Source organism: Zonotrichia albicollis, chromosome 9 (genome assembly GCF_047830755.1).
Source record: "Zonotrichia albicollis isolate bZonAlb1 chromosome 9, bZonAlb1.hap1, whole genome shotgun sequence".
Taxonomy (NCBI): domain Eukaryota; kingdom Metazoa; phylum Chordata; class Aves; order Passeriformes; family Passerellidae; genus Zonotrichia; species Zonotrichia albicollis.
The window spans coordinates 25258715-25283014 of NC_133827.1; the positions used below are offsets into that span (position 1 = coordinate 25258715).

The 24300-nt window shown below is 38.3% G+C and overlaps 1 protein-coding gene across 4 annotated transcripts in view; it reads left to right on the plus strand.

Annotated features, from left to right (window-relative positions):
* Positions 1–24300, plus strand: part of ACSL3 (acyl-CoA synthetase long chain family member 3) — a 49862-nt gene that overhangs the window by 17165 nt on the left and 8397 nt on the right. For all 4 annotated transcript variants that reach the window (XM_074547050.1, XM_074547049.1, XM_074547052.1 and 1 more), the window contains exons 3-14: positions 2802–3223; positions 9558–9735; positions 13476–13585; positions 14801–14939; positions 16692–16842; positions 17466–17589; positions 17745–17816; positions 18307–18446; positions 19148–19320; positions 20269–20343; positions 20988–21179; positions 21964–22078. In XM_074547050.1, coding sequence (XP_074403151.1) covers positions 2873–3223; positions 9558–9735; positions 13476–13585; positions 14801–14939; positions 16692–16842; positions 17466–17589; positions 17745–17816; positions 18307–18446; positions 19148–19320; positions 20269–20343; positions 20988–21179; positions 21964–22078 — 1820 coding nt within the window. In that variant the 5' untranslated portion in view covers positions 2802–2872. The remainder of the gene's footprint in view (positions 1–2801; positions 3224–9557; positions 9736–13475; positions 13586–14800; positions 14940–16691; positions 16843–17465; positions 17590–17744; positions 17817–18306; positions 18447–19147; positions 19321–20268; positions 20344–20987; positions 21180–21963; positions 22079–24300) is intronic.

Here is a 24300-nt window from a genome sequence, read left to right on the forward strand (position 1 = left end):
CCAAAAGGCATTACACTTTTCCAATGTCCGGTTGCAATGGTAATTACAATTAGTTACAAGCATAGATGCTCTGTAAATATCACACTCTTCAATCCATTGCCAAGTTCTTAAGACATTGGCACCTGAGCTCTCTCTCTTGCTAAAGGTTGCTATCTCATAATTATAAGATTTTTGAAGGAAAAGAATGGAGTCTTACTTGGCCTGTAAGATAAGGAACTTCATTTGCAAAAGATAATTTAGACTCTTAAAAACATTACATTTTGAGTAAAAACAATTTGTCTTAATTTTTAAAATAAACTGTTTTCAATAGATGACTGGTAATAGCCTCACTTTTGTGAAGGAATAACTGAATTAGCAATTTAAGAGATGTACATCAGAGCAGAGTTCTAGAGCAGGACTGACTTTTCTGAGCCAGGGTACAGCCCAAGACATTTCCCTTTAGTCTGTGCTGTTGGAGTGTTCCTTAGACCCTTTCGTGCAATGCAGCCTTAAATGGTGAGCAAAGCACAATTTATGTTTGCAATTCAAAGCAAAGATTTCCAGGTTTAGGGGGTTATTATGCAAGGGTGAGCCAGAAGAGGAGCTTGACATGTCACCTTGGCATGGTTATCATGGAAATAGTGGGAAAGGTTCCTCTTTCCTTCTGAGGAAAGAATAAAGCTGTTGAGATAACTAACTGCAAAATGAAATGGGAGGCTGCTGTTCTGGAAGGGTTCAGTGCCTCTCTAACCAAGGAAAGTTATGAAACCTAGAGAAAAATAATATTTGAACAGTTTTGGCTGTGTGTTAGAATTCTTTGAAGAACAGTTTGCCTAAAGGTGTTAAATGAGTTGCTTTAATTTTCATATGTAGCAGTGTTTGGTTAAATTCTGTTTCTACTTTTTAGGCAGAGAGAAGTTCTCCAGCTTTATAAGGAGAAAAAAGATGTTCATCTCCTGAACTATTATTGTGCCAGGCAAAATAATAGTACAACATAAAATATTTTTAAAAATTATTAAACTCTTGTTGTGTGAACTCTGGATTTGACTTTTAAACATCTTGTTCTGTGTTGCTATCAACAACAGTATAATTTTTCTGGCCTGAAGTAGCTGATTGGCTGGATCATGATTATTTTCATTACGTATCCTTCAGTGGCACCCTAAGAACATAAGTCTCTTCAAGTGATTACTGAATTTGCCCTTTAGCCTATTTGTTTTCTATTTGTCATTGCTTTTTGCCTTTGATCTGCAAATTAAAATATATGCACTTCCATTTAATTTTTAAAATATTTTAAATCTTTCCTCCACTGCTGCTTGTTGCAGTAAGTTCCTGCTGTGAAGAGCTCTTGTGGTTTATTTGAGTTTGTGTCTCTGGGTGCTCTGCAGAACAGACTTTGATGTTGTTTGGTTCCTTCACTGCATCATTCCCGGCAGTTTGTTAAAAGTGAGATTACAGCAGCTTGTTAGGGAAAAAGATGATCATGAAATATTTTTGCTTAGAGTTTTAGGAAGTTTTGTGTTTCAGGGAAAGATGGAATGAATCTCATCCTAGAAGTGAAGGATGTTGGATTGATCCATTCCCAAAAGGATTGCAGATCTAGGATTAATGAAGCAAGGCTTCTTTCCATTGCTGCTGAAGGATCTTATATGATTTAAACATTACTTTTTTCAACTCAAATTTCTGTTTATTAGGGATTTCAGAGAGAGAATGGAGGAAAAGTCAAAGAGTGTAAGACATCAGCACAGAATAATGCATGTCATAAATAAAAATTAATTTAGAATTGTCAGAAGCTGTGCAGATTATGTATACATCATTATTAGTTGCTTGATTTATGATACTGCTTTTAATAAGTTGTATCAATAAGTTTGAAAGCTTACTGAGTGAAGTGCATTTGTAGTTTATTATATACATAGCACTGTTTTTCAGCTAATGGCTTATGGACTGTTGCAGAAATTCATCTTTAGCCATTATGGCAACCATCCCTGATTTCCATAAGGATTTCAGTTATTTTGTTGATTTACCTTTTTAATCTTTTAGACAGATTGCATAATTTCATGACTCAACAGTAGAATACATTAGAAAGTTGCATCATTATTGCAGTCATTAGATATAGTAAATTATGCTTTTAAAAAGACAAAGTGAATATCCTGGCATCATTAAGGACTCTGGAAAAAGTTACACATCTCTTCATTGTGCTGTTGCTAGGAATTTGGGGATATTTATAAGCTCTTTTCTGGTATTTACCCAATATTACTTAGCTCATGTTTATTGGTACAAGTGGGCTCACTGGATTCTGGTTCTGAGACTGAAGTCATAGGACTGATGGGAAGTCCCTGGGAATAAAGCAGCAAAGTTCTGTCACATACACAGCTTTCCTTCTCTCAGGTGGCTGCCCCAGTGTGTCCAACACTGGGGAAACATTCCAGCATCCTTAGTGGTTGGGGTTCCCGTGTGCAGAGTGACATTGCCTTGTTCCTAGGGCTTGTTTGGAGGCTGATGGCTCACAGTCACAGGTCATGGGGATTCCTAGTGAAGGTGCACATGGAGGTGCTCTGATGTTGAAGAGGATCTTTTAAACTGCATATTCACAAACCACTTTCAGAGAAATACCTGTGATGCAAATGTCACTGTACTGCAGCCTGCTGAAGGGAGGTGGAACAGCTCTGCCTCATGTGTCTGCTTTCATTTGTGTGTGAGGCTCAGACTTCTAACTCCTGCATAAAGACACCTTCTGGGATATGGATTGTAATAGCATGGTTAAAAATATCTTCTGCCAACCGTGATTGTTAACCACTAACCTTTTCTTTTCTTTCTCTTTTCAGATCTGTTTGGGCCCCTGTCTAGCTGATCCATGCTTCCAAACTGTCTCTTGTAACATTCTCAAGCAGCCAAAATGAAGTTGAAGCATAACATCAACCCTATTCTTTTACAGTTTATAAACTTCATAGTCCTGGTGTACTCCCTTGTAACATACATTCCGTGGTACATCCTTTCAGGATCAAAGCAGGCTATAGCAAAAGCCAAGCAGGTTAAAGCCAGGCCTGTGAATAACAAGCCTGGGGGTGCATACAGATCTGTGAACAGTCTGCATTGCTTGGCTTCAGTTTTATATCCTGGGTGTGATACACTCGACAAAGTTTTTAAATATGCTAAAACGAAATATAAGGACAAAAAACTCTTGGGAACACGTGAAATTCTGAAAGAGGAAGATGAAATCCAGCCATCAGGAAAAGTTTTTAAAAAGGTAAGTCTTTTTGCAGTCTGTCTTCAAGAGTTTTTTTCCAAAGTATGTTTACTTTTTTAGGCAGCACTTCTAGTCCTGTAAAGCAAAGCTGGGGAAAAATAAATTTCTCTGCTTAGATTCAGTAGCTGTGAAAAGAAATTAAATTATCTAATCTTTCAATACTTGACATTTAGGCCAAATCTAAACCTTTTTGCACTCTTGAATAGATATCCTATTTATGGTTTCAGTCAAAATAAAAACACAAGTATGTTTTAGGTATTTGTTTTTAATATTCAGCTGGTGATGTAAGTGGTTTTAAAGGTTTCTTTTTTACGTGAATTTTAAAAAGTCTCCCTTTGTGTAATTCTGAACTGTCATCAGATAAATATACAGAAATACTACATGCCAGTACTCAGATGTGCCTTTCCAGCAGCCTTAGTTGTGATTTAAGGATTTGCTGTTCTGTCCAGAGAATTCAGGACTTAAATGAATTTTCTGTTTGGAAAAGAATTGCTCAGATTTGGTTGAGGAGTCTTTTTTTCTTTGGGTCTCCTTTTAAGTTGAACCACTCTGCTAATCTGTAATCCTGATGTGTGTGGGAGATGTGATTTCAGTGTCTGACAGCAGCTCTGTTTCAAGGGACTGATTTTTATAGTGTATCATGTTCAAGCCTGTATTGTCATTTGCTGCTTTGTATTTGTTCAGACACATTGAAAAATGCACTTCTGCCTGAAGAAGGGCAGAATACTGCAACAGAATGTTCATATTTGTGCATTTCTGTGTGTTAAAGTTCTGCATTCCTGTATTAGAAGTTATTATATCCACAATAGATAATTTTTAGTTAAGATTAGTCTCTGTGCAGATGGAGAAAATTTCTCTTCATGCTGCTAGTTTTAATTCTGATAGAGGAGTATGTTTAAAATCAAATTTGGTTAATAACAGAATATATGGCAAAGTTCAGTTCTGTTAAAATCTTTGTATAAACTTTATTGTTAGTGAAACTTGCCCTTAGCTGTGGAGGTAGTTTTGCAGCATGAGGGAAATGTGCTTGATGCCCATTTTGCTGCCTCATTACCCTATAAAGAAAGTTCATGTTGTACAAAGAATGGTTTCTGAGCACAGGTCAGAGTTTTGGCTGCCCTGTTTTTTACATAAAAAACATGTGCCCTGTTTTTTAATCATAATTTTGAATGTAAGACTTAAGGATTTAGGAGTTTTAGCCTTTTCCATTATGCAAGCAGAGTGTTGGGAATATTGGAAATCTGAAGGATGTTTGTGTTGATCCACTTAAATTACTTGTTTGTGAGTATTTAAGCTTAGAAATTACCCAAGTTAGGTAATTTTGTCTAAGCTTGACACAAGGGTTCATTGTGGTCAGTTGCCATACTTAATCTCCTGTTACTTTGTTCCAAGTTGTGGCATTATCACACAAGACCATTTAATTTTCTTCTTTTTTTTTTTTCCTGTTAGGGAATACATTGTTTCTTAAGGTCTCATGGCATGTGTTAGCAAGTGAGGAAAATCAGAACATTTCACAAGATACCTTGTTGATTCTAAATGTCAGGGTTCTCTTCTTTTGATTTCTTTCATTCCAGGCACCATTTATTGCCTGGTTCCCTTTAGCACAAAGCCAGCTTGCTGAGGTTTGGTGCAGTCCTTCAAAAAGGTGCACAACAAGTTTAATTCTTAGGTATAATGTGGGTTATTTCTATACTTTACAGTATTGCAATATATTTTTATATTATATATATGTATATCTCAATAAAAAGGTAAAATATTCAGCTTTTGATTATTGGGAAAATTAAGTGTCCTTGCACTTGTAGCTAGAATTATTTAGAGTTTCTTAACATCTTTAAGATCAGATACTCCATTGATTTCTTGTGAGAACAATGATATCTCTGATAATCTGTAATTTTTAACATTTTTATCTTAGTGTAGTGTTGCAAAAATATTTGTTTCTGTGCAGATTCCAAAGTAGCAGAAATTCATGGAAGTGAATAAAATACAATACTTGCTTATGCACTTGTTGCATTTCATAGTAATTCATAAATGGTTAGTTATTCTATTTCCTTCTATATTTTACTCTGCAATTTCCTTCTCCAATATCATGCATACCTAATATTCATTTCATAAACCATGTATTTAAGTCAGTATAAAATAATGTTGAAAATACCTCTGAGATTAAGATGTAATTAATTGGAAAAGGGACTTAATTTAACCAGAGCTGAAATTTTATAATGCCCAAAAGATGAGCTTTGTTGTTTTGTGTCATCATAGTTGTAGGTTATATCATCAGGGGCTTGCTTTGATCTATGTGGGTATGTGGGTTTGGCTTTGTGCGTGTGTTTTTTAATTGGTTTATTTTATGAGGAAATGCCTGTTTGTTTGGGGGGTTGTTTTCTTGTTTGTCTTGCTTAGCTTTATAAAGAGTTGGTAACCAAGAACAGAATTACTGGGAGCATAATAAATAGGACATAGTGGGGAGAAGAAAACACAGCTTTGTTGGGCAGGGTGATGCATCTAAAGCCTGAGAGACTTGGGTGCAACAGCAAGCACATGGGCAATTCTGTGAATTCAGAACTTTATTTATTATTGCTGATACTGAAACTTAAAGTGAAGGTTCAGGAAGGTTTTTGCCATGCCAAGAACCTTACCATGTTGAAAACCATAGATTGCTATGTAAGTGGTATGTTAGGGTGGGGGTTTTCAGATATATTGAGCTGCAATCCACGTGTTCGTGTGAGGAAGGCCAAAAGTGGGCATTTCATATAACCTCTTTTGTATTGCTTTTAATATACTTTCACAGGAAAATGTATTCAATTCATGATCACTGGTTTCCAAATCATAGTCAATGTTCTTTAAACCTTATAAGGTACTTTTAGGAAGACCTTCAAAGGTAACAGAGATCAGGCAGTTTAATGACTCTACATGAGCCTGCAGCTTTATCAAGGTTTTATTTCACCTTTATTGCACTAAAAATTTTAATATGTTTCTAAAATCCAGGTAAAAGAAATGGTAGCTGTGTGTTTAGTCTCTGCTTCTCTGGATTTCCAAGTATCAATAGAGTCTGGATAGTTCCCAGTGTTTTGTGTGTGTTAGGCTGCAGTGGAAGGCTGGAGCACGAGAGGGCAGCGTTCTCCCATGGAATGCCGTGATTCCAGGGAAACCCCAGCGCTGCAGTCCCTGCTGCCTGCTCTCTCGGGGGCTCTTCCATCTCTGCCCAAACTCTCTTCTTGGCCCTTCTGCCAGCTCTTGGACAGTTATTTTCTTTCCATTATTTACCAAGCAGAAGTAAGCCCTGAAAGTTAAGTTAAACGCATGTGAATGTTCAAAGGATCATGGTGCTTAATGCCAGTCTTACCTGTTGGCAGCAGAAGCAGAATCACAGCATTGTTAGGGTTGAAGGGACCTCTGGAGATCCATCCAGTCCTGCCCAGGCAGGGTGACCCAGAGCAGGTGGCACAGGAACGTGTCCAGGTGGGTTTGGGATGTCTCCAGAGAGGGAGACTCCACAACTTCCCTGGGCAGCTGCACCAGGGCTCTCCACTCTCAATGTCCAGAAGTTCTTCCTGATGTTGAAGTGGAATTGATTTTGTTTTAGTTCATGGCCATTGCTCCTTGTCCCATCACTGGGAACCCTTGAAAACAGTCTGGCACCATGCTCTTGGCACCCCTTTGAGATATTTGTATACATTAATGAGATCTCCTCAGTCTTCTCTTCTCCAGGCTAACCAGCCCCAGCTCCTGCAGTCTCTCCTTGCAAGGGAGATGCTCCAGACCCCTCATGATTGTGGCATTCACTGCACTCTCTCCAGTAGCTCCTTGTCTTTCTTGCCTGTGCATTGGAAAATGTCAGCAAAAGATACTGAGGGCAGGGCCAGGAAGGGAAATGGATTTGGAGACACATCCAACATGAGGAGTGCGAGATAAACTGTACCCTGCTCTGTGTCCTGCACAGGAAGCTGGTAGAGAAATGCAGGAGAAGGGGACTTCTATCCATATTACCAACCTGGCTCTCTGAATAGCTGTTATTCACTAATGTGTATGTAATATAAATGTAACAGGGATGGAATAGAGAAGGAACACTGGGCATGGGGAAGGAGCACTGGAATTTGAATATATGGAAGGCAGTAGGAAAGTAAAACTCAAAATTACTGCATTGAGAAAGGTCTTATTTGTTCTCACCTCAGTGTTCTTCAGAAATGTGTTTTTATATAAATAGCTACAGCCAATGGTGCTGCACATCCTTAAAAAGGATTTTTCCTTTTTAAGAAAAGAAAGCACCAGTGAGTGATCTTTCAACTACATATCAACAAGCTTAAGATGAATTATTTAGGAGAATAAAGGGGGAAAAAAGTAGAATCACAAGTATTATTTGGAGAGATTAATTTTTGGCCAATTACTGATTTATGTTCCCCAGTTCAGTGAGAGTGGTGGAAATTACTAAAACCTCTTATGGATTGGCAAGCTTACCAGAAACAGTAACAAGAATCTGCTTGTATTTCTTGGCCTAATTATTTGTGAGCAGTTTTCCTGAGGCTGCACTGTAGGCAGAGTATAATGAGGGAAAGGGTATTGCCCAAGTCACTGCTATAAATTGTTTTCAGCTGATGAGCTTGTCAAGAACTTCCCCATCTGCCAAAAATACTGCCTTTGGGGAAAAAAATCCCAAATTGGAATTTAAATTCCAAATTACCAAAATTTGTATGGACAGGAAGAGGTGCAATATTTTTTTTGGAAGCAATGAGAGTTTTCCACACCAGAAATATCCTGGTGTGTTGAAACAAAATGGGACTCCCAGGTTTTGGGTTTTGAAACAGCCTGTTTGCCACTGAAACAGAGCTTCTGGAAATAAACCAGGAAAAACTGAGCAGATATTTGTGTGAGAAATCTGTATTTTTCTGGTAGAGTTGCTATATATTGCTGTTATTGACAAATGTTGTTTGTTGGGCTTGTTAAATGATATTTTCCCACAAAGACACTTATGAAATTCCAAGCAGCTGCACATGTACTTGTTTGTCCTACTAAATAAGTAGGTTAATGAGCAATATGCAGTGAGCTGTAGTAGGTAAAATGCATTGTTACAACTAATGTTAACTAGGAAACAGTTTGGAAAAGTTTTAACAACAGAAATTTACTAAATTTTATTTTGCTGTTAGAGTTTGAGAGAGATTTTAAAATATGTTTTATTAAAGAAGCAGATGTGAAAATAGAGACTCATTAGAAATGTAGTTGCATGTCAAAAATTGTTGATTTGACGGCTCAAAGTTTGAAATTTAGTTCCCATTGATGAATGAAATATGGAAAAAAGAATGAAGGAGCTTTTCTAGTTCTAGCTTTTGTAGTGTTTGCTTGCATTTATTACTAATGCTTTGTAAAAAACATGTCTGAAATACTTGATTAATAAATTGTTTTTAGAATTGTCAATGTGCTTCTATAAATAGATGGGTGGAATATATTTGAAGTATAGATTTTCAGTATAAAACTTCTTCATACTGTATCTACATATAAAAGTTTCTAGGTTGGTCTCAAAGAAATGTCCTATCAGTCAGTAAAGAAATAGTGCTGCAAGGTGCAAGTGCACACAGGAACCTGTAAATTCAAATCCAGTTTTACTGTGCACCAGCTTTCCCATATGGAAAAGTGAGATTGCATAATATATTCTACATGACTTCTCAGAACTGAGGTTTGCCAGTCATTTCCTATCCTGTCTTCTGTCCTGCTTGTGTTTAACAGTAATAAAAGGGCAAAATTATTACTGCTCATCCCCTTGACATTTGTTTCAGAACAAAGGGAAAGGGATTTCGCAATTTCTGACTCAAGGCTCGTGGATATACTGCTTTTTGGATTCCAGTTTCCCTTTTCAAGTTTAGTTTGTTTTGTTTTTTTTTTTAATGAATATCTGAGTGTTGTATTTGTGTAGAATTGTAGCCCACATCTCCAAGAAAGCAAATATAGAGAATGTACTGTGCTAACTAGTGCTTCCCATCCTTTACATAAACCAAACTTATTTAAAAAGTAGAGGTATGTGGGCCAGGTAACCAACCAGTCTTTCAGAGGGCTCCTGAAGCTACAAAAGATGGTGGGAATCGTGTGCTTTCCCTTCTGTGAAAACAGAAACTGAGGTGGTAACATGCATGGACATATTGCATTGTGATATGGTATTTATGTTGGAACTTCCACAGACCCTGTAGCTTTTGGCAAGAAAAAGTGTCATCTTTATCTTGAATAAACTGCAGTTACAATTCAAGCACATGTTACTCAAACATCCATGGATTCTTCACATGGGTGAAGATGTTGTAGGACTTGTGTTAAGGATTTTCATTTTCTAAATTGATTTTATTGTTCTTATTAGGTCATCCTTGGCAAGTACACCTGGCTTTCTTATGAAGATGTATACATTAAAGCTGTTAATTTTGGAAATGGCTTAGCAGTCTTGGGTCAGCAGCCAAAGACCAACATTGCTATCTTCTGTGAGACCAGAGCTGAGTGGATGATTGCAGCCCAGGCCTGCTTTATGTGCAACTACCAGCGTGAGTACCTGTCTTCCCTGAAGGTTTTGTGGCTTTCAACCTCACAATCTGAAAATGAAACTCTTGCTTTGCTTTTTGTACTAAGAAAACTTTATCTAGATTTTATAGAGAGCATTAAAGTTTTCAAATTAAAAAAATACTGCATAATGTGGAAACTGTGCACTTTGTAGCCTTTTGCTTTGGTGACTAGAGAAACCTGTATCTGTGGGCAGATGTTAAGAATGGTTTTGGTAAGTATAGTTTGCTCAATGAATTTGTGAGAGGTTTATTTTCTTTTCATCTCAAATCAGTACAGATTCCCAAGTTTCTGAAAACAAACAAACAAAAATCACACATGAATTCATTGACTCAGTTTCAGGAGTTGACGTCAAACCTTCATCTGTGCCTGCAAGTTTTGTTTTATCTGGGTATTTTGTCTTAGTTCTTCAATTTGGATTTTGGTTGGGCCTTTTTTCTTGGTCAGGAATGTACTGAATGCTGGTCTCAGTGTGCTATAGCTGTTTAAATGTCTGTTTCATCATCCCTCCTTAATGTCCTTTACCTAACTAAGCCCAGCCTGGCTGGTTCTGGGATGCTCTCAGGGGGACACATCTTGTCCCTCAGAGCATGCCAGAAACTGCTGTTCCTCACAGGCTTTGGCCTTTTCCCTCCTGTGCTACATTTACCCTTTCAGTAAGATTTGGTTGTGAAATCTCCATCCTTGGAGAGCCATAAAACCCAGACTGGCCGTGGCTCTGAGCACTGCTGCAATGGTGGTGTGTGATCTTTGCAGGTGCCTTCCCACCTACGTTGGTGGTGGTTTTGGTTGGTTCCTCAGTGGGTAAATGCTGCTGGCCTGCCAACCAGAGCAGAGAACTGCACAGACTCTTCTCACATAAGATGCCTGTGCTGCTTTTAAACTACATGTCTATGTGCCTGTTCCCTTTTATCACTTTTGGGATCTGTCAGATTCCTGGTGGCTATCCTGGGAATAAAATGCAAGGACTTGTATCATTTTTTTTGCTTTGGAGCTGAAGCACATTGACAAATCCTAGGGAGATTTGTAATTTGAGGGGAGAAATCTGAGCTGGGGGCTGGATGTTGTGAGCAGAATGGAATGTGTGTGTTTTTGGGTTGCTGGATTAGAGGTTTAAATCCCCTTGCTGCGACGTGCCTCGGCACACACTGACGTGGTGTTCAGCAGCTAAGCTCTGTCATCTTCTGTGAACTTGGCTGACTCGTGCTGGCAGATGAGGAGAGAGCTGTGCAGTGTCCACAGGCAGCTTGCAAGACAAATTGGGAGATTCAGATGATGTTGAAACAGTAATAGTGGCAAGACATTGCTAAATGGCTTGTGTTAGCGTTTTTCAGTGTGTTTCAAAGTGTGAGATGCATTCAGTCTGATGGAGTGGGCCCAGAGCAGGTGCCTGCCTTGTACATACTGTTGGAGAGAATGCCTTTTGCACTACAGAATTAAAATTGTTTGTTATGGATTACTTGCACGAACAAGTTATTTTATGGTTAGAAATACTTGCTTGATTTTAGATCGGTCTTTTTCTGAAGTTCTCTAAGTCTTATATTTGCAGGAGGTGGAGTGGGATTGCTAGATCAGAGATAGAAGAAGTAGTACTAGCATGAAAACAGATTTTCTTCCTGAGTACCTCTTCATGTTTGTGAACAGCTCTTCACCAGAGTAGGCAGATAAAACACAAAAGTGCGTAGCCAAATGGTGGAATAGGAGAGGTTAGGTTTCATTTTTCAATCGTGCTTGAGCAGAAGTGGTTTTGTCAGAAGTAAATTTGGCTGAAGCCTTTAAAGGTGCATTTTGCTTTTTATTCTTGATGTATGATGGGTGCTGAAGTACTCAGTTTAACATTCCAGTTACCTTGAAATAAATTGTTAAAGTTCTGTTTGTTTCTTTGGAGTAAGGTTTTGTCTTTTTCTACAAGCTGGCAAATTTAGTGGTTTTGGGATTTTCTTTTTGTCAAGCCTTTAGTCAGATAACGAAAGACTCACTTGTACTGTTGCATGTATAAAGGTGAATAAAAAATAATCTGTTCTTAGTACATTTTCAAGAGAATCAGGAGAGAAAAACACAATCAAAACTTTCAGATTTGCCTGAAAAACTTTCAGGTGCCAGTGTGGAGAAGGGAGGATCTCAGAGATGAGTCATTGCTCAGTTTTGCTCTCTCCATGACATCAGTGCACCATCATATAAATGGTCTCTCTTTCCCTTTGGCTCTGTCATATAGCTCTGAGCGTCTTAATGCACTTATTTGCAGATGAGTAATTAAGTACCCCGTGGTTATTCCTGAGATGATGCTCTGCCTTCTGGGCGGTGTTGTCAGCTCAGTTCTGCTCCTTGGATCGTGGCAGCTGAATTTCTGCTACATGTTTACATAACAGGGGTCACTGCAGCAAGGAGAGAGAGCTCGTGGGAACGAGGAGAGGCACTCTTCTGGACTTTGCTCCCACCAAATTAAAGAAAACACAGTGCATGTGCATTTGCCCTGCAACAGTTCTGAACTATGATGGGCTGTTTTAACAAGAAAAAAATAAGTAGAGGTCAACTATTTACTTTTCTGTGTAAGAAGACTGCTTTTGAGTTGTTTTGGGTTAGTAACTCCTTGGATTTAAAATATTAAAATAAAATACAACAGAACTTTATTTAATTTTAATTTTTAGTCTTTGCAGTGATCACAGTCCTAATGTACAATGGGTTGTCTTATTTTCATAATTACATTCTTTAAATATTCAGCTATATACAGACCAAAAAGCAGAAAATATTCAGATACCTGATGTGACAAAACTCCCATCAAGAATACTATAATTATAGATTGTGTGGATTGATCTTAGAGCTTTTATGAGATGTCCCTGTTTATTATTGTGCTTGGAAAATAGATTTTTTTTTTTTTGGAAGCAATAATTCTCTTCAGTTTTTGCTGCCTTTTCCTTCCCTAGTCTCTTTTGGCCTCTCGACATTCAATTCCATTGAAAATTCCAGGAAATTTCATATTATCACCTTTAAAATAATATTTAATCATTTTGTAACATGCTCACTAATGAGCTGACCTTACAAACAGGAAACAATTTTAGTCAATTTTCTAAATATTTTCTTTCTTGCTATTCTGTATGATTCTCATGATGTCAGTTCAAGGTCTAATGACTGTGATGATTAAACCTTTATTACATTATTTTAAATAGATGGCAGAACAAGCTAGTCACAGATTTATTTCTATGTGAGAATTCTCTGCTGATGACACATATTACCGTGCTGTAATAATTTGTTATTAGCAGTCAGTTGTAAAAGGTTAGTAAGAGAGGATGTGAATTCTGGAAAGAGAAGTCACATGGATGAAAGCTGTTTTTTTCCTGTGTGCAAGAGGAATGTAAGACCGTGATTAAGCTGAGAAGGTTTGCCTCTTTTTCAAATGGTAAAAGCAGTGACAGTATGAAAGTAGATCCAGCAGAATTTCATAAGGTGATGTGGTTTTGGGACCTCTAATTAGACCTTGGAAAAGAGTAAACAGTCACATAGAGAATAGCTGTTCATTATTCCTTCTGGGAGTAACTGAAGATCACACTGTATTTAAATTCAGATGTTAAGAGGCTCTTTAAATACAAAACTCTCCCATCTTTGAGTTGACAAATATTTTTACTGTGTTGCCTAAGTTGGAATAGATTAATCTCAGTTCTTTTTTGTAAACTACACTTGAAAATGTGGCCCAGGGACTGACTATTTGCTGTGTTTTGTGTTCCAGTTGTTACTCTGTACGCCACGCTGGGAGGCCCAGCAATAGTTCATGGGCTGAACGAGACAGAGGTGACCACCATCATTACCAGTAAAGAGCTGATGCAAACAAAACTGAAGGTCAGAAAGCTGTTCTTTGGCTATCTCTTTGCAGTGTGTCTGTTCACCATTCTAAATGGCCTGGTTCCATTGTACAGAGCAATGATTTATTGCCTTTCCATAAGGCAGACACTTTGGGAAGAAGATTTATGTATCTCTGTTCATGTACAGAAAGTGGTAGTTTGCTTTTAGTGGGTTGTAGGCTGCTCAGTGGCTGGAGAATGAGCAATTTGCAGTATTGCAGAGCTGGAGTGCTGCCTGGAAAAACACCTTTACAAGAAACTGCCGTGGTTTCTGGGTGGATTTAGTGCCTATAAATGTAACAATGGGAAGAGCAGAAAAATGTATAAAGAGCTAACTGTGATCATGCTGCTGGCTTATTATCAGATGTTTTCCCAGCAGAGAATGATTTTTATGTCTAAAGATGGGTGTTTAAAGAGTTAGAGCTGTTTTTCCATGTAGGGGGAGAAAAAGCTCACTAAACATTAGCACAGTCAAAGAACCTTTTTGACTTACTGACCCTGATGGAATACCCAAGTGGAACAACTAATCTGCATGAGTTTCATCATTGTGTGTTTTGGGGAAACTGGACCTTTCAGTTCAGGAAATTGTTTTAATGAAAAACTGTGCTGCTGTGGAAATTTGAATGAGAATTTCCCAAACTTTTTAAAGAAGTTACTACAATGACAGGATCTATGCCATGCACATTTAATTTCAGCTTGCAGTGAAAGAATCTATTTGCTCTGCTATAGGTGATGATTTCTTCCATGGGAACACTGATTAAATGTCTTTGAACTCATGTTTTGCTTGAAATGCTTAACTAGTAATTTTCAATATTTTTGCTAGCTGTTGCTTATTTTAAGTAGCATAATAACCAAGGAGCAGCCTAGGAATTATTGTGAGCTCAGTAATTTTTCTCTTGTGTTCTGTGGGAAGGGAAAGTCATTTATGTCTATAAATCACTGCAGTCTTATTTGTGGGGTTTTCATGAAATAAAATACAAATCAATAAATGTTTGGAGAAGTTTTTGGACTTAAAATTGGAAAGCTTTGAGCTTTGCAGCTGTTTGAGCTTGGCAGGTTTATCTCTTAAAATTCGGAGATGTTTTATGTTAGTGCTTTTTAAAAAGTGTGCAGCAGATAGCATGGAGGTTTTTGTTCTTGGTTTTGTGGGTTTTTTTTACTTCCTGGCATAAAACAGATTTTTAATTTCTGAACCCATTTTTCATTTTCACAGGAAATTGTTTCTCAAGTTCCACTCCTGCGACACATAATTACAGTGGATGGCAAACCCACAACGTGGGCAGAGTTCCCCAAGGGGGTCATTGTTCACACCATGGCATCTGTGCAAGCCATGGGAGCCAAGGCAGACACTGGTAGGTTCTTCCTCTTCACACCATCTCTCTTGGTGCCCTAGTTTGATCCCGTTGAGTAAACTTGAAGAAACTGCAGATTTCAAAATTATGCAGATTTTTTCTTATCTCCTTTTCCTTTAAATAAAATCCATGTGATTTTTTTGTTTTTGTTTTATTTTCGTTGTGGGTGATTGGATTTTTGGGTGTAAATTTGTTTCTTATTTTTCAACAGAGAAAAACTGACTGCACAATCAAGTGTCACAGGTTGAAGGGTAGTTTTTAGGATAAGAAATTAATTCATGATACAAACTTAAAAAGCATTCTTATGATCAGATGTATTAAAACCAGGTTATTCAGGGTACAGAAGGGGAATCACTGTGTATTTTATAACAAAAAAATTGCTAATTTGTTGCCATTGAGTTTTGTAAAATTCACAGATAGCAAAATGTAAAATAGTCATTTGAATCTGATAGAACTTGGTCACTTATTCCATTTCTGAAAGCATCAATCTATGTAATTCATTGAAGTCTAATTCTGGTCTATGTAATATTTTTAGAACTAATTCAGAATTTTAGTACTCATTTTAATTGTAATCTTAAGAAATTTTTATTCTTGGTTCTAAAGGGCTGCTTATCCTGATATTTTAAGGAATTTCAATATATTCAGTAATTGCTTTCTTTTGTTCTTTGTGTTTTCAGAATCTCTTAACTACTGCAGGCTCAGGAATGTTGGATTGTATTTTAGGAGTGGGGGGTGGTCAGTCCATCTGATTTTGATGTTCAGGAGAATGGCACATTTGCTCCAAGCATCATGACCTCTCAATTTCTTTGGAAGATGCATTTCCCTATTTGATATACCAGTTTCATATACTACTAAAACAGTTTAATACAACTCCAGCAGAAAAATTTTGGCTGTAATTCATTAGCTCCCTGAAATTTTTTAATCTATGTGCTATGTAAAAAGGTATTTAATCTTTAAATATCACATACTCTGCACTACAATGAAGAAACATTATCTTTGTCAAGTTAACCATTCATAAACTGTGAAAAGCTATCATGAATTGTTTATGGCCAAGCATGTCCAATTAATATTAAGTAGATGAGCCATTGCTTGTGTTTCTTTTCCTCTGTGTTGTTCATTGTGCAGGATAGGCAGGATTCAGTAAGTGGAAAATTATTAAATGTTGCTTTCATGCTTTTCATTCAGTGTGTGCTTCATGCACTGTGTGTGATGCAGTTTCCTCTGAGTAAGCACAGTAGTTTTTGTATTTTCTTGCTCTCAGCACAAGTATTTAAAAAGCACTTTAATCCAATTAAAGCTGTTGAACTTCTTTTAAATATTCATGGAGGTGGGAGCTCAGGTTGGCTCAGCAGTGCTTTGCTGCAGGTGTGGCAGATGAGGCAGTGTGGTCATCCCTGCACAGGGGGTGGAAGCAGGGCAGTGAGCCTTCCCAGGGCAGGGATGCTCAGTGGTGCTTTGGACTAGATAAAGCTCTGCCTGTTGTTCTCTCCACTTCAGGAACAGGGGAAAAATAATAGGAAAACTGTTGTGGTGGATAAGGACAATCAGTCAAAGTATTGCTCAGCTAGTGCAAAGTTCCTACTCTTTGTGAAGGCACTTAAGCTTGACCATAATATTTTTTAAGCAAAATGTAATGGCATGAGTCCTGTGGTGTGCTGTATTGCAGCACTGCTGAAATGTGTCAGTGTGTCAGATCTCCCTGCTTGAGAGGCTTTCCACACATCACACATCCTCTTTTTTAAAAACTTGCAGGAAACAAGCAGCCATCCAGGCCTGTGCCCTCGGATATCGCAGTGATCATGTACACAAGTGGATCCACAGGAATTCCCAAAGGAGTTATGATCTCCCATTGCAACATAATTGCTGGGATAACTGGAATGGCTGAGAGGATCCCAAATCTGGGGTGGGTACCAACTGTTACTGACCAACAAATAAAGAAGTCATGTAGTTGCTTTTAATTTTACATTAATTATTGTGTAAAATATGAACTGTTTTATATTGCTATGTCTGTGACACATCATACTATGCACTGACATGTGAGCATCTTCCAGCACTGCACTAAATGACATGGTACTATTTCATGTACTCTTTGTTCTCTCCTCTTTGGTATGTGAGCAAGACCAGGACACAAAAATCTGTGAGGCCACATTGCACTAGAGTGATTGAAAGCCTCCCTAAGCAGTGCTTGCCTTGGTTAATGTTTAAATCTTGTGGCTTCTTTCTGTTTGGTGCAGTTTTTAATCTCATCTATTGAGTTGCCTTTGCGACTCTTAACACAGGGTTAATTGTCTTGAGGTGAGTAACCAGAGTAACAATCACCCTTTTTTATGCCTAAAACCTACTGTGTGTAGTATGCAACTCTTGAAAAAAAACCCATGTGATTTGAAGTATGCTCTCAAGCTCAAAGGCATTTTCTACTTTCTCATTTCTGCAGTAAACTTTGCATGAATTTGGCTTAATGATGCATCTGAGGACTCCAGTGCAGCATGCAGCATAAAGCAATATTTTAAAATAAATTCTTTGCAGGGAAAAGGACATTTATATTGGGTACCTGCCCCTTGCCCATGTTCTGGAGCTGAGTGCTGAGCTTGTGTGTCTGTCTCACGGGTGCCGCATCGGTTACTCCTCCCCTCAGACACTGGCTGACCAGGTATGGTCTAAGTCCTTACAGTAAAGTAAAAAAGAAATTAAAAAAAAATTACTTATATCAGATCTTTGTACTATTTGTTTAAAAACGGTACAGATTTTGTTTCTGATGTTAAAGATCTTGAATGTGTCTGCTAGTAAACTTGTTCTTCACTTTAGTCTTCTAAAATAAAGAAAGGAAGCAAAGGGGATGTTACTACGCTTAAACCAACTCTAATGGCAGCAGTTCCGGTAAGTAACTGAAGGATGAATTATTTTTAAACCTTTTTTAAAATATAATTCCATTTTTAGCAACAAAATTAATACTATTACCATTTAAATAGAAAATTAGAATCTTTGATGTTAAGCTGCCTTAAAATAATAATTTTGGTACTTGTTTGAATGTTGGAGATAAACAATCATTACACGAGTATCAAACTTTTTCGAAGTTAAAATAGCTAGAGAGAGTCAATGCCCATTTTAATTAGTCATTTCTAGTTTGTTACAGTGAAAGAGTGGAATAGAGTTGGCAGCTGGGATTTAACTGCTGCTCCTGCCCAGATTTTGCTTTCCTCCTTTCCATGAACATCTTGCTGTCCCTTAGCAAGGGAAGAGGAAGGAACCTGGGAGTGGGATTGTCACCTGAAGCTCACTTGAGTTTCTAGATTGTGTTTTCTTTTTGCTGTACTGAATTCAGGATTTCTGTTTCTTTGAGATAAAGTTCTTTTTTTTATGTAACAAGGAAATCATGGATCGAATTTACAAAAACGTCATGAATAAAGTGAATGAGATGACCAGTTTCCAGAGGAATCTATTTATACTGGCCTACAACTACAAAATGGAACAGATTTCCAAAGGTTACACTACCCCACTCTGTGACAGGTAATGTTAACTTCCTTTGTAATGGCACCAAAAAATCAAAGTCTTACCACAGGAGCAGTATTTGATTTTCTTGTGCTTTTCTTCATTTTATTGTGACACTTTGAACATGAACAAATCTGTACTTGAGCATAAATTGAAACAACAAATCAGGAGTTTGTGTGATGGATTTAAATACTTACTGATACAATTTGAGTGTTCTTTAACTTGAAACGGATTGAAAATTTACATTTATAGAATTTTCATCAGGAATTTAATAATAGATTTATACAATTTTTGGGTAGAAGTTTATTCCTACAGAAAACTGTAGACTCCATATTTTAACAGAGGGGAACAATGGTATGCCTCAAATTAGAAAGAACCCATAGGACCATTGAGTCTAGCTCTGGGTTTCTGTAAGAGTAAAGGATAATGTATTTGCAAAATGTATACAACTGAAAATATTTTTAAGAGAAAATCATGCAACTTTACTGCCTCATTAAATCTGTGTTCTCAAACATCTTCAAAAACCCATCTTCAAACTAGAACATGGAAAACATCTTAGAAATCTGTGACTGTATTTCTGAAAATTTCCATGTGCTCCTTCAAGTCTTTCCTTGGAAGTCATAAAGTGTATTTGAGGACCATGGAAGCTCAGTTCAGATCCAAAATTAGGTTCTGTTTTGCTTTGTCTTGAAGCTCCAAGATGTCCCTTTCCCTTTCAGCCTTATTTTCCGCAAGGTGCGGATGCTGCTGGGCGGGAAGATCCGCGTGCTGCTGTGCGGCGGCGCCCCGCTCTCGGCGGCCACGCAGCGCTTCATGAACATCTGCTTCTGCTGCCCCGTGGGGCAGGGCTACGGCCTCACCGAGTCTGCTGGGGCTGGCACCATCACCGAAGGTGGGTGGCACTGTGGCCCTCAGGGCTGGCACCGTCACCCAAGGTGGGTGGCACTGTGGCCCTCAGGGCTGGCACCATCACGAAGGTGGGTGACAGTGTGGCTCTCAGGGCTGGCACTATCACCCAAGGTGGGTGGCACTGTGGCTCTCAGGGCTGGCACCATCGCCCAAGGTGGGTGGCACTGTGGCTCTCAGGGCTGGCACCATCACCCAAGGTGGGTGGCACTGTGGCTCTCAGGGCTGGCACAATCGCCCAAGGTGGGTGGCACTGTGGCTCTCAGGGCTGGCACCATCGCCCAAGGTGGGTGGCACTGTGGCTCTCAGGGCTGGCACCATCACCCAAGGTGGGTGGCACTGTGGCCCTTGGGCACCAGCACCCACACTCATCCCTGTGCTGCTCAGCCCTGCCTGCCTGCTCCTTGGCAGTGCCACCAACACCATGAGGGAATCCTGCAATCAGGTGTTCCCAAAAATGCATCAAACAGGGCAGTGCTGATTGAAGGCATTGTGCTAAAACAGGTGACCCATGTGTAAAATGAGGTGATGGCACCCATTCTAGTGTGAACGGGATCTTGGCGTTATTGTACTTACCACATCAACTTAAGATTTTTTTTTCTAGTTTTGTTGAGTATATTGAGGTGTCAGGAATTAAAATCCTTCTGCACCAGATTTTAATTTCATATAACAGAACCTAATGGTTTCAGTTGCCTTTTAGTAACTGAGGGTATCTGTTACTACAGCTGTCTACCCTCCTAGTGGGATAAGAATTTTATCTGTGTTCTCTTGATAATTCGGTTGGGTTTCCTTGGAGGTTTGCTTCTGTGAATTAAAGTTCAGGAATAAATAGCAGTTAATGCGTCATAGGAGGATGCATGACAACAAAATATTTTTTTTTTCTGGCTATCTCTGTTTTTTCGTTTTTCTGAAAATGCATTTATTTAAATTTTAGTTTGGGACTACACTACAGGAAGAGTGGGAGCACCTTTGGTCTGTTGTGAAATCAAGTTAATGAACTGGGAAGAAGGTGAGAATTCCTGCTTATGATTTATTTGTAATGTGTTTTTAAGAACTGTGTTTTTCTATTGGGCTTTGCTCTGTAGCAGTAATTAAAGACTATTTCCTGGCTGTTTGCATTTTAAATGCTACTTTTGCCTATACAAGTTTGCTCTTGGGGAGAAGAAATGTAAAATAAATTCCTCAGCAGTTTCAAAACAGGGAAATATCCAGACAGAAGTTATCAATGCAAGTGGCATTTTGGCTAGGTAGTATGCATGATACCTTCAGTTGCCATGAAGAAATTATTTTAAAATAATGTTCATAATATTATTCATAAAGTCATTAAAATTGGCGTGCAGAATAGAAGCTTAGTGGATACATTATAAGATACATATAATAACTTTTGAAATGCATTTGGGTATTTCTTTTCTCTGCAGGCTTTTATGTACTGTAGAGTAGAAATCCATAATACTTAAGTGTGTTTTGGACTAATGCAAAACCTTATGGATTTTTTTCTTCTCTAAACTATGAGGCAAAATTATTTCGTTTTATATGAGCCTGTGTGAAACTGATAAAGCACATTACTTACTCCTGCCAGAAGGATGGCACAAATTTTTCCTTTGGAATATATTTTCATTCACATAAACTTAATAAAACTCCCCATCCTTCCAGGTGGATATTACAACACCGATAAACCATATCCTAGAGGTGAGATCCTTATTGGAGGGCAGAATGTGACTGTGGGCTACTACAAAAATGAAGCACGAACCAAAAAAGATTTCACTGTTGATGAGAATGGGCAGAGGTGGCTCCATACTGGAGACATTGGAGAGTTTCATCATGATGGATGTCTAAAAATTATTGGTGAGTTAATAAATTCAGGTAACATGTATATGTATAGATATTTATATACGCACACATCTTTCAGGGCTGTGAAATACAGTAAGGAAAAAAAAATCCATATCTTGTCATACAGTCTAAAGCCTTCCTATATATCCCAGGGAAGTTCTGATATGTTAATGTGAACTTGTGTATTTTAGAAGCTGATTTTTGGTTCACTTTGAAACAGTCTTAACATTGGCTTACTAAATTAGTGAGACTGGGTAGTATTTAGGGAGTTAAATACAAACTAACTGAGTAGATAAGCTGCCTTATATTGTATCATTTTGTATGGTTGTGTTCAATAACCTCAAGTAATTTAGGCATAAGTTTTGGTTTCTATTGTTTTTCAAGCGAAAGGTGAACAGTTGCTCTTTAAATATGGATTTAGCCTGAAATAAATAACATAATGCCACCAAATGGTGCATATTTTGCTTTATGGGTCTGGGCCAGACAGCACAATATGTGTGCTCCTGGCTAACAGTGCCTTTGCATAGTCCTATTTGTCCTCCATGCACATGATGGTGCTGTCATATAGGAAATGCTGTTCTGAAGGCAGAAAATGCATGGAATTGTAATATCCCTAATTTTGTTGGGACAGACAGACTGATAAAATGCATTCTAGAAACATAACATTATAGGTTTCTGGTGTATTCACCAAACATGAGCCAGTTTCGATATTTAAATAAGCATTTCAGAAAAATGTAAAATCAATGTTTCAGAGTTTTCTGTTCTGTAATTAACAGTTAATTCCTTTCTTCCTCGGTAGATCGCAAAAAGGATCTTGTAAAGCTGCAGGCAGGAGAGTATGTTTCTCTTGGCAAAGTAGAAGCAGCTCTGAAGAATCTCCCACTGGTGGATAATATTTGTGCATATGCAAGCAGGTAAGAGCAGGTTATACTTTGTTACTGCTCTGTTTTGTCCTCTTGAAACAATTCTTTTTGCCGCTCAATGTGTAGAATTTTTTTAAATCCGCTAAAAAAAAGGCTTTTACTTATAATACAATGGAATAACTATCAAAACTAAAAGATCTGAAGTCCAATTTTTATTTTTCCTTTCTCATTTGTTGTCATCAGTTATTGGGAAATACCAGTGATGACTCTTACATTCCCCCTTCCCCTATCTTAAATGCAGCTGAGCTCTATTGCATTAATTACAGGCATCACTCAAGCACTTTGAGATTGTTACCTTTAGAAGCCCTAGGGCACCTTGTTCCTTGCTGTGTTTAGTTGTCATTTGTCCTTCAGAGGAAGTACTGGGGTACTTCAGAGGAAGGTGGGAGAAAAACCACCAATGGCACAGTAGCTGGCTTGTGATTTAAAGTTCCTTTTCTTTATCCCTGCAGTACACCACCTTGAAGCTTGAGAAAAAGCGCAGTCTAAACACTGTGCAAACACACAATAAATGACAATCGAATGTCATTTCTATTTGCTTTATATGTGTACTAATAAATGAGGTGATAAGGGCTCAAACATGTCTTAAGTTTCTCTTTCTAGAGTTTCTTAGCTCTTACACATATAAATATACTTCAGGTGGTCTTTGTTTCCTGTTGACATTTGACACTGATGTTTGGAAAGTTATTTTCGAGCTTCTGAATGATCAGAAATATTCTGACTCCCATTAATGTCTCAAAAAGCCCAACTTTACTTTGAAAGAAGCCAGGATAAGCATACCAGAGAATTGCTCAGTGGTAATAAATAAAAGAATTAACTTGTGGTTTGTTCACCTGGTTCTCTGTAACTTTGGGGGGTTTGTGCAGTCCTTATGTGACTGCAGTTGTGACAGCTTTGGATCAGTATGCTGGCATGCATTGAGCCAGCCACTGCTGAGGAAATTTCCATTCTTTTAAGCTTTGTTTGTGGTTTGGACTCAATGTGTAAGTCTCACATTTGCTGGCTTTGACAGCCTGAAGTGCAGCTGTTCCAAGCACCCTCTGTAATCTTTGGAGAAGGAGCTTCCAACATGTGATTTCTTCTCTTCCAGGATTGCAGTTCATTATTGGACTTGTGCTACCAAATTTTTGTGTTAATTTTGCCAGGCCAACATAACATTGGAAGCAAAAATGCACTTGCCAACCAGACACTTGACTGTGATAGGCCATGTCTTGTCTATTACTTAAAAACAGGAAAACCTATGAGCAATTTTTAAAGGTAACTTAGAAACAAGAGTCCAGACCAAGGACAAACAAGACAGGACATTCCAGATTGGTTTTTCGGTTGCTGCTTTACTTTCTTAATGCTGTTATGTGTGTGATGTGGCCTGAGTAGCCATGTAATAGAGTTCCTGAATAATTGTCCATATGCACATTTCATTGTGGGCATGGGCTCACCTCAGCAGTGTGAGCTCAGTGAGATTTTGTAACAGTGCCTGTGACCTTTCTTGGATCCTGTCTCTCCTAATACTTGGCCTGGGTGATCTCCTGTGCAGGAGGAGTCCTTTGTTTGTAGCTGTTCTGTTTCCCACGTGCAAAAGTACAAGGAGGGCAGACTTGTACAAATGGGTTTAATATCTGATTTGACCTTAGATTTAGGGTGCAAAGCTCCTCTGAACACGGTAGTAGGGAATCAGAGTTGTTTGCATGATGTTGCTACTTCAAAAGCTGTGTTGACTTCAGACAAAATAAGTGAGATAAGGAATAAAAACATTTGCTGAAAGGAATGGTGATTAGAGCTCTGTCAGGGGAGACTCCTACTGCTCTATCAACTCTTCACCCATCCAAGACACATGAAGTAGATTTTAAGCATCATGTCAGGAAAATGAGTAGCTCGGTTACCTGAAGAATGAGCAAACATGGCAGAAAACCTGAGGAAGTCCTCAGCCATCTCAAGGAGATAAGGACCAGGCTTTACAGAATAGAAACAGTGGTATCTATGTAGTGCCATTAAATATGTTTCTGACCACAGGTTTGAGAGCCATCCGTGGGTAGAATCATAAGCACAGCAAGGGAATGAAGCTTCCTAGTGTAGGACTGACATTTTGGCAAAACCTTTCATCATGTAAGGGATGACTAAGGAGGTCTTGAGGACCAAAGTCTGAAAATTTCCACTGAAAATCACTTCCAAGACAAAGGTACCAAGTACAAAGGATCAGCATAGGGAGCAGCGAC